Raw genomic sequence first — 10,397 nt, forward strand, 5'->3', positions numbered from 1 at the left:
AAAATTGAAACACTGAGAGTAAATCACACAGTTGGATATTACATTTCATATCCAAGTGTGTGCCAAATAAACGAGTGAAGTGTTGTTATTGTTGAGCGTAATGTCAGGAGACAAACTTCTACAAATTTTATACATAACTTTTTCCATTTTATCTGTTTTCCATTTATGTCCATTTGAACACATGGTGTGACTTTTAATATTCTCTCCTCCTTCTTCCCCCACATGTAATGCCAAGGGATCAACCCCAATCTTGATTATCCTAAATTTACCCTGGAGTAATCTCAGACCAAGAGGGCTTTTTTTTTTTTTTTTAATTAGTATGGAAAAGAGGGAGGGAGAACCTCTCAATAACCCTTTACACCTGGTCCTGCAGATTCTGACCAATGGCCTGGAAAGACGAGCAAGTGCCCGTGCGCTACGGAAGACAACTGTGCTACAGGCAGCTCTTGCCAGAGCAGGTCTCATCTGGTGGGAACTGGGTGAACCCTAAAGGAGCTGCGGATCATAACGAAATAAGATCCCGCAGCCAGGGAAGGCTTAGTGAGCAGGGCCTCGCTGGAGAAGGCGCGCACCGCCAGGGTTTGGGAAGGATGGAGGCCGGGCTGCGCCTGCGCTCCAGGAGGGGGCGCCCCGGCGCGCGCAGGCGGACCACCGTTAAGAAGGTAACCGCTGCAGGACGATGGCTTCCAGCTTTAGGAAGCCAAGTGTGGCCTCTACCAGCCAGAAAAAGAAGGCGGGTCCCAAGCCTGACCTCACTGAAGATCAGAAGCAAGAAGTTCGCGAAGCCTTTGACCTCTTCGATGCCGATGGAAGTGGGACCATCGACGTGAAGGAGCTGAAGGTGGCCATGAGGGCGCTGGGCTTCGAGCCCAAGAGGGAAGAGATGAAGAAGATGATCTCCGAGGTGGACAAGGAGGGCACCGGGAGAATCAGCTTCAACGACTTCTTGGCCGTGATGACTCAAAAGATGGCCGAGAAAGACACCAAAGAGGAAATTCTGAAGGCTTTCAGGCTCTTTGACGACGACGAAACTGGGAAGATCTCCTTCAGAAACCTAAAGCGCGTGGCCAACGAGTTGGGGGAAAACCTCAATGACGAGGAGCTGCAGGAAATGATCAACGAAGCGGATCGGGATGGAGACGGCGAAGTGAACGAGGAAGAGTTCCTCCGTATCATGCAAAAGACCAACCTGTACTAAAGCCTGCGGTTTCCCCCCCACCCCCCCCCCCCACCCCCATCTGGGGAACTTGGGGACTCGCTAGGCTCCCCGCTTCTGCTCTGTGAAACCCTGAGTCAGAAGACAGCTCTATCCCTCCTCTCACCTCCAATTTGTCTAGATGCTTCTATTCCCAAATGTTTGGCTCAAGTATAGAATTTTAAAGATGCTTTCAAATGTGAGTTTTGTTTCTTCATTCTCGAGAGCACACCTGGGGTACTTTTGGTTGAATTTTTTAAAAGGGGGCCCTGAACCTTCCGTCTGCCCACCAATCTGCTCTGCTTGGGTGGGCATCCAGGAAGCTGGTCCCAGAATAGCTTCTTGGGACAAACAGCCATGCGGTTCCCTTGTCACTTCTTTGGTGGTCTTAAATGATCTCCCTTCATCTATTATTCCTTACATTCGAGTCATGGCTCCAGCATGATGAGGTGGAATCAGCCAGCAGGTATCCTAGCCATTGCTTCTCACATAACTGCATACTGATTTGAAGGAAATCAGTTCAGCCACTTATTGAGCTCAGGAAGGACACTGTTCTAAACTACAGGCGTGCCTCTAGGTGGTGCTCAGTTGTACAACTTAGACTCTTCCCAGACTGCATCCCATGCAAAATGGTTCTTCATTTGTGTGTAAATCATCCACTGTGGGTTATCCAGAGCCAGAATGTATCCGTGGGCCACGGAATAAAAGTAACATTTAATATCGGCCCAAGTGAAGTGTAATTTACTTAAGAGCTTAAGCTATCTAATGATTTTAGAAGATAGTGGAAGGGGTGGGGGGAGGTTCCTGCAGTGATTGGGTTATTATACCCATGCATTGACAGGCATCTAGGAGAACCACATAAATTTAACAGAGGGTGCTCCAGTGTAATGCGGTGCCACCGTAGCCGCCTTTGTTGGTATAAATCATGCCAGTGCTAAAGTGGACTTTGACAACATACAGTTGTCTCTCACACTGGCTGCACTCTCCATTGGACTGTGGTGGACTTCCGATAGATCTCGAACTGGTTTTGGCCTTGGAGTAGGAATTGCTTTCTTGGCAACCTTGCTCACTCAACTGCTAGTCTATAATGGTGTTTATCAATATACTAGAGGCCCGGTGCATGAAATTCATGCTCTTGGAAGTGGAGGGTCCCTCAGCCTGGCCTGTGCCCTCTCACAGTCCAAGAGCCCTCGCGGGACATCCTTAGCGCTCCCGTGAAGACGGAAGAGACTCCTGCCTCCTCCGCTGTGCTCACCAGCCATGAGCCTGGCTTCTGGCTGAGCAGCGCTCCCCCTGTGGGAGTGCACTGACCACCAGGGGGCAGCTCCTGCATTGAGCGTCTCCCCTGTGGTCAGTGCACGTCAGAATGACTGGTTGTTCCGCCATCGGGCTGAAACCTGCTCTCTGACATCCCCTTAGGGGTCCCAGATTGCAAGAGGGCACAGGCCAGGCCGATGGACCCCATTGGTGCACGATCAGGGCAGGGGAGGGATGTGGGAGGTTGGCCAGCCGGGGAGGGACCACAGGAGGGCTCCAGGGTGTGTCCGGCCCATCTCACTCAGTCCCGATTGGCCAGACCCCAGCAGCAAGCTAACCTACTAGTTGGAGCGTCTGCACATCATAGCACGTCATAACAACTGGTCAACTGTCGACTGCCTGTCCCCTGGTGGTCAGTGCACATCATAGCAACTGGTCAGCCAGTCAACTGTCTGCCCCCTGGTGGTCAGTGCATGTCATATTGAGCAGTTAAGCAACCTTAGCATATCATTAGCATATTATGCTTTGATTGGTTGAATGGCCAACTGTACGACTGGACACTTAGCATATTAGGCTTTTATTATATAGGATTTCTCTAGATTTTTTCTATGTTCGCTCTTGGTTACCATGTATATTTTTTGCTGGAGGCATAACAATGGGAAATATTGGTCGACAACTGGCAATGTCTGAATGTAGTGTTATCGCAGAAAAATCTCATCAGGAATGAAGAAGGCAAAAAAATATATATTTTTGTATAAGCTAGCTAATGATTTTGAGTAAATATTTACAAATGTAAGATCTTAGTTTAGAAAATTCTAAAAAACATAATACATTTTAAGGTATTTATCTGTCCTTGGAAAGATCAAAAAGTGTTTAGTTATTAACTACTATAACATAACTGTAGTCATTTAATTACTAGTTTATTACAAGCCATTATCTACCTGCTAATTCTTAGATTACATTAGTTCTTTTTTTTTAAATATATTTTATTGATTTTTTACAGAGAGGAAGGGAGAGGGATAGTTAGAAACATTGATCAGCTGCCTCTTGCACACCCCCTACTGGGGATGTGCCCGCAACCAAGGTACATGCTCTTGACCGGAATCGAACCTGGGACCCTCCAGTCCAAAGGCCGACGCTCTATCCACTGAGCCAAACCGGCCAGGGCTAGACTACATTAGTTCTTGATACCTGATACTTTTCCGCCTTTGGTATATAGTTGATGTCAGAATGTCTGGCATATAAGTAGTTCTCTGTTTTATAATCCTAGGAAACTATTTCACTGTGGCTTGTGTATGTGTTAATATTATTTGTTTTCTGTTAATAATTAAGCCTTTCTTACTTTGAAAGAAGATACCTACCCTTTTGAATATCTATAAATCTAAAGTCAGGGAAAATTTAAATAATACAATTATGGGAAAATTATATATATATACTAGAGGCCCGGTGCATGAAATTTGTGCACTGGGTATGTGTGTGGGGGGGGGGGCGCTCAGACTGGCCTGCACCCTCTCGCAGTCCAAGACCCCCCATGGGGAGCGGGCCTAAGCCGGCAGTCGGACATCCCTCTCACAGTTTGGGACCCTTCGCTCCTTACTGCTCGCCTGTTCACTGCTCCTTACCACTCAGCTCGCTGTTCCTTAGCGCTGCCACAGAGATGGGAGAGGCCCCCGCCACTGCTGCTGCATTCGCCAGCTGTGAGCCCGGCTTCTGACTGAGCGGCGCTCCCCTTGTGGGAGCGCAATGACCAGCAGGGGGAAGTTCCTGTGTTGAGTGTCTGTCCCCTGGTGGTCAGTGCACAATCATAGTGACCAGTCATTCTGGTCGTTCTGCTGTAACGGTCGCTTAGGCTTTTATTATATAGATATAGATATATACACCCACAGAGGGTGTCCCCAAAAAATGTATACACACTTTAACAGCCAATAGCTCAATTTTGAAAATAAAATGTATTTTAATAAACACTGCCTTTATAATTATTCAAAGTATGTGTATACATTTTGGGGGGACACCCTATATGTTGAGATGGAGGCCTAGACTAATTTTTGATAATGCACAGCAAAACTATTAAAAAGGCAAGGTATTTTTGTCACAACTAAACCTAAATTAAATCCTCAAAGTCCCATTAAGATAAATGCTGAAATTCTAGAGAATTTGTCACTTGTTTTGCCAGCAATTTTACCCTTCAGAGGGTGGGGAATCTAATCAGGGAGCTGCTACTCTGGACTTAATTCTCATTAGCAGGGACTAATTTGTCAGGGCAGGAGGACTAGCTGAAGTGATGGGTATGTGGGCACTCACTGTGAGAATCTCGCTGAGGTGGCTGGCACCAGGCAGGGCACTCACCCAGGCTGCAAATGTTAACAGTTCAGGTTCAAGGTCTTCGTGTGAACTCAGGTACAGTTGTAGAGAATTCATGTTCAATTTGGGCCAGCATCAGTGTGAAGGGCCAGATCTGAGAGCAAGAGGAGTGTGGCATTCTGGAAAGCAGGGATTTTCTAGCATCCTATTGACCAGTTTTGGCCCCCAAATCCACATATGGATCAAGGCAGAAATATCCCAAACAAAGAAAGTTGGCAGAAACTAGGAGTAAGGGTCAGAGCCCCAGCCAACTGGACTGGCACCTGGCCCATCAGAAGACAGAAATGAAAAGCAGGAACCTGGGCTGAAGCCCTGCCCTCAGGCTGCTCACACACCTGGGGTCAACCATGGAGGCTGCAGCCCAGTACCTAAGAGTTCCCCTGAGGGTGCAATCCACCCCACACCAAGGAAGGGGGCTCCAGAATATTTCTGAATCCCACTCACAGCTAAGAAAGAAACTCGTACTGCACTATTAGTCTTGTTTCTCAGTTAGCTTATACTCTGGGGGACAGAAGGTGAAGGGGAGAGGGGAAAAGACTAGAGCAGGCCTAGACATTTGAATTTTAAGAGAAGTTAATCATCCATGTCTGGCTGGGTCAGACACATATCCTAGCCTTTACAAAGGTAGAACACAAAAAATTCAGAGAGCCTAGCCAGTGTTGCTCAGAGGTTGAGCGTTGATCTATAAACCAGGAGATCACAGTTAAATTCCAGGTCAGGACACATGCCCAGGTTGCGGGCTTGATTCCCAGTAGGGGGCATGAAGGAGGCAGCCAATCAATGATTCTCATCAGTGATGTTTCTATCTCTCTCTCTCTCTCCCGTCCTCTCTGAAATCAACAAAAAAAATATTTTTAAAAGACTTCAGAGAGAATTTACAGACACATTTTTTTTGCGAATGAGGAAACAAAGCTATAGAGTTCGGGAATAACTAAAGTAACTTTCCCTGGGTTATTACAAGTGGTCCCAATAAAGAAGCAGGAAATATACCAAAGAAACTCATGTGACTATGTAGGGACCTCAGTGATAAGCCCTTGATTTCTAATGATAAGTGGGACAGATGAGAAACAGGGGAGCACAGGGCCAAGAATGAAAATATTAGAGTATCAAAGCTGTATTAATATCAAGAAAGCAAATGCCCCAATTGAGACACGGACAGCAAAGGGAATTGTATTCTTAAAGTTCTGGTTGGTCACCACTGTCTGAGTCCATATATATTCTAATCCCAGGCCACTACTCTTTCCATACAAAGTGAATAACCAAGTGCACTACCCAAAATTCTGCTCACGGGAAGATTTCCCCCTTCACTGCTATCTCTCTGGTCCCCCTCTGTAGCCCAATTATAGACAAAGTTGACCCATCCTTGAATCAAGTCAGCCTTTTTACTCCTCCAACAGCTGCTCCTATGGGACCCACTACCCCATGTGGTCATGCATATGAGCTGAGGAAGAAGCTCTTGTGCAACTTGGTGGATGACATGGGTTGCCTCCTCCTCATGCAGCTTACTTGGGCCTCCTAGCGGTGCCTGATCCCAGATATATCATTTCTTTTTTCAGTTTCCTAAGGTGGCAGATTACATGATTTATTTTAGATCTTTCTTCTTTTCTAATATATGCATTTAATGCTATAAATTTCCCTCTCAGCACTGCTCTCGTTGTATCCCACACATTTTGATAGGTAGTGCTTGCATTTCTATTTGTTTCCAACTATGTTTTAATTTTTTTCAAGACTTCTTTGACCTAGGTGCTATTTAGAAGTATATTGTTTAAAAAGCTGTAATACATTTATACCATGGAATACTATGCAGCGGTGGAAAAGAAGGATCTCTTACTCTTTGGACAGCATGGAGGGACCTGGAGAGTATTATGCTAAGTATTTTATCATTAAGCAAAATAAGCCAGTCAGAGAAGACAAGTATCACTTGCTCTCACTCACATGTGGAATCTAATGAACAAAATAAACTGTTGAACTTTTGAAATAAATCCAGAAGCATAGAAGCATGGAACAGACTGTTGAATTTCAGAGGGAAGGCTGGAGTGGGTGGGTGGGTGGGAAAGAGATCAACCAAAGAACTTGTATGAATATATGCATAACCCATAGACACAGACAATAGGGTGGTGAAGGCCTGAGGCGGAGGGGGCAGGGGTGGGGTGGGAGGGGGCAGCGCTGGGGCAGGCCAGAAGGGGTCAATGTGGGGAGGGAGGAAAGAGGACGTATATAATACTTTCAACAATAAAGATTTTTAAAAATAAATAAAAATGGTTAAAATGGTGAATAAATGAAGTATATTGTTTAATCTCAAAGATTTGCAATTTTCTAGCTATTCTTCTGTCATCTTTTCTAACTTAATTCCCTGTGACCTGAAAACAGACTTTATATGACATCTATTCTTTTAAATATGTTGTGGTGTGATTTATGGCCCATAATGTAGTCTATCTTGGTGAATGCTCTGCATGAGCTTGAGAAGAATGTATAATTTACTACTGTCAGATGAAGTAAAATAGATGTCAATTATACCCAGTAGATTGATGTGCTAGTGAGTTCAACTATGGCCTTACTGATTTTTCACCTGTGGAATCTGTCTGTTTCTGATAGAGGGGTGTTGAAGTCCCCAATTATAATAGTAGATTCATCTCTATTTTTCCTTACAGTTGTACCAGTTTCTATCTCATGTATTTTGATGCTGTTTTTAGGTGCATATATGTTAATACTATATGTATTCTTGGAGAATTGACCTTTTTATCATTATGTAATGCCCCTCTTTATCCATGGTAATTTTCCTTGCTCTGAAGTCGGCCCAGTCTGAAATTAATATAGCTACTTCAGCTTTCTTTTCATTGGTGTAGGCATGGTTTATCTTTTTATGTTCCTTTACTATTAATCCATCTGTGTCTTTACATTTAAAGTGGGTTTTATTATAGACAACATATATTTGGGTATTGTTTTTCTATCCACGCTGTCAGTCACTGTTAATTGGTATATTTTCACCACTCATTTTTGAAGTAATTATTGATATAGTTGGGTTAATATCTACCATATTCATTACTGTTTTCTATTCATTGCTCTTGTTCTTTCTCTTTCTTAATTCCATTGTTTTTGCCTCTGATTTTAATTGAGGATTTTATATAATTCCATTTTTATTCTCTCTCAGCATATCAATTATACTTACTTAAATTTTTTAGAGATTGCCCTAGACTTTGCAATATATACAACTAATCCAAAACTACTTTTTAAAGAAAAAAATTACCTTTAGTATTGAAAGTATTACAGGTGTCCTCTTTTTCCCCCATTGTCCCTCTCCCTCCCACACCCGCCCTTTCCCCCAAGCCTTCACCGCACTATTGTCTGTGTCCAGGGGCTATGCATATATGCATATAAGTTCTTCAGTTAATTTCTTCCCACATTCCTCTACTCACTCCCTCTGAGATTTGTCAGTCTGTTCCATGCTTCTATGTCTCTGGATCTATTTTGCTCATCATTTTATTTTGTTCATTAGATTCCACATATAAGTGAGATCATGTGGTATTTATCGTTCTCTGACTGGCTTAAACTAAAGTTTAGCATAATAATTTCCTAGTCCCTGCATGCTGTCTCCAAGGATAAGAGTTCCTTCTTTTACAGCGGGATAGTATTCCATTGTGTACATGTACCACAGCTTTTTTATCGACTCACTGATGGGCACTTGGGCTGTTTCCACATCTTAGCTATAGTAAATAGCACTGCTATGAACACAGGGGTGCATATATTCTTTCTGATTGGTGTTTTAGGATTCTTAGGATATATTCCCAGAAGTGGGATCGCTGGGTCAAATGGCAGTTCCATTTTTAATTTTTTTGAGGAAACTCCATACTGCTTTCCACAGTGGCTGCACCAGTCTGCATTCCCACCAGCAGGGCACTAGGATTCCCTTTTCTCCACATCCTCACCAGCACTTGTCATTTGTTGATTTGTTGATGGTAGCCATTCTGACAGGGTGAGGTGATACCTCATGTTGTTTTAATTTGCCTCTCTCTAATGAGTAATGACTTTAAAATAAAGCATTTTTTTCATGTCTGTTGGCCTTCTGTATGTCCTCTTTGGGGAAGTGTCTATTTAGGTCCTTTGCCCATTTTTTAATTGGATTGTTTGTCTTCCTTTTGTTGAGTTGTATGAGTACTTTATATATATATTTTGGAAATTAACCCTTTATCAGATGTATCATTGCCAAATATACATTCTCCCATACAGTGGGTTCCCTTTTCATTTGATGTTGGTTATGTTCCTATCATAAATGTGCAGAGGTATGGGTTGGATGAATATTTTTCCAAGATTCCACAGGTATTTCAGGCTTTTGATGTTGCGATGCCATACCAGGCATCTCTGTTTTCATATGGGTTTCTTGGATGTAAAATAAAATTATATGTATTTAGATAGAGAACCATTAGACTCACAGATTTCATTTTGATTTTAACAACCAAACAAAATTACTTGTCCTACATAAGAATATTTTATTACTACAGCTGATGATGACTACTTATAGAAAACATGCCTGACTTATTATTGATCTTGCCTAATATGTTTATAATTCAGGGTGATGAGAAAGGTGATATGTGTTATTTTATTTTTATTTTTTTTAAATATATATATTTTATTGATTTTTTACAGAGAGGAAGGGAGAGGGATAGAGAGCCAGAAACATCGATGAGAGAGAAACATCAATCAGCTGCCTCCTGCACACCCCCCACTGGGGATGTGCCCACAACCAAGGTACATGCCCTTGACTGGAATCGAACCCGGGACCCTTGAGTCCACAGGCTGATGCTCTATCCACTGAGCCAAACCGGCTAGGGCGATATGTGTGATTTTAATATATAGCCAACATTTAAATAGCACTTACTCCATACCACCCACTGTTCTAGGAGCTCCTACATATTCTATTACTATCTCCATTTCATAAAAGAGAAAGCTGAGGCATGGAGAGATTAAGTAATTTGTGAATGGCTATATAGCTAGCAAGTGGTAAAGGGAAGATTTGAACCCAATCTCTCTGCCTCTTGAGTTCAGACTCAAAGCTTAAATACCATCCACCATCCTAACACTCTATTTAGTCTGAACAACTTGTCAGGACCTGTCCAGTACAACGCATGCGTCCCCTTCAAGGTCACACACTTAACCGATGGTGCTTCTAGACTCAGAATATTTTTGGGACTCCTTTTTCGTAGACTATCTAAAAACCTCCGGCATATTCTTCTGGAGGCAAATCTAACTTCACTGAGACTGGGATTAATTTTTGGAAATAGCCTCAAATTATTTGTACTCAAAGCTTGTTAATAGAGTGGCTGGAGAAGCTGGATATTATCACTTGAGGTTTTAAACAGTAAATGCCACTGGGAGAATGCGCCTAATTTCTTTGAATGGTTTGTAAATTGGCTATGAAGTCACCTCCAAAAGAGAGGCACCAGAAAGGTAGTGATGGAAGACCTTTGAGTCAGCATTGTTGGAAGAAGTATCCAATCACCAAGCAACCAGTGTTGTGAAGGAAGAACACTCATTGGGATATGTTCATCTGGTGCTGTCATTTTCAAAGTTATAACTGCCCAGACGC

General features: G+C 43.1%; 1 protein-coding gene and 1 pseudogene across 2 annotated transcripts; both read left to right on the forward strand.

Moving 5' to 3' along the window:
- Nucleotides 1-679: 679 nt before the first annotated feature.
- On the forward strand, nucleotides 680-1,198 carry CETN1 (centrin 1; the record flags this gene model as incomplete). Its single annotated transcript, XM_079784950.1, has 1 exon — nucleotides 680-1,198. The coding sequence occupies one exon, from the start codon at nucleotides 680-682 to the stop codon at nucleotides 1,196-1,198; it is 519 nt and encodes a 172-aa protein (XP_079641076.1).
- A 438-nt stretch (nucleotides 1,199-1,636) lies between these two features.
- LOC307107507 (insulin-induced gene 2 protein-like) lies at nucleotides 1,637-3,179 on the forward strand (annotated as a pseudogene). Its single transcript has 3 exons — nucleotides 1,637-1,661; nucleotides 2,100-2,311; nucleotides 3,052-3,179. The product of its transcript is annotated as an insulin-induced gene 2 protein-like (transcript).
- The last annotated feature ends 7,218 nt before the right edge of the window (nucleotides 3,180-10,397 follow it).

This window comes from Cnephaeus nilssonii (assembly GCF_951640355.1).
Source record: "Cnephaeus nilssonii genome assembly, chromosome: 11".
Taxonomy (NCBI): Eukaryota; Metazoa; Chordata; class Mammalia; order Chiroptera; family Vespertilionidae; genus Cnephaeus; species Cnephaeus nilssonii.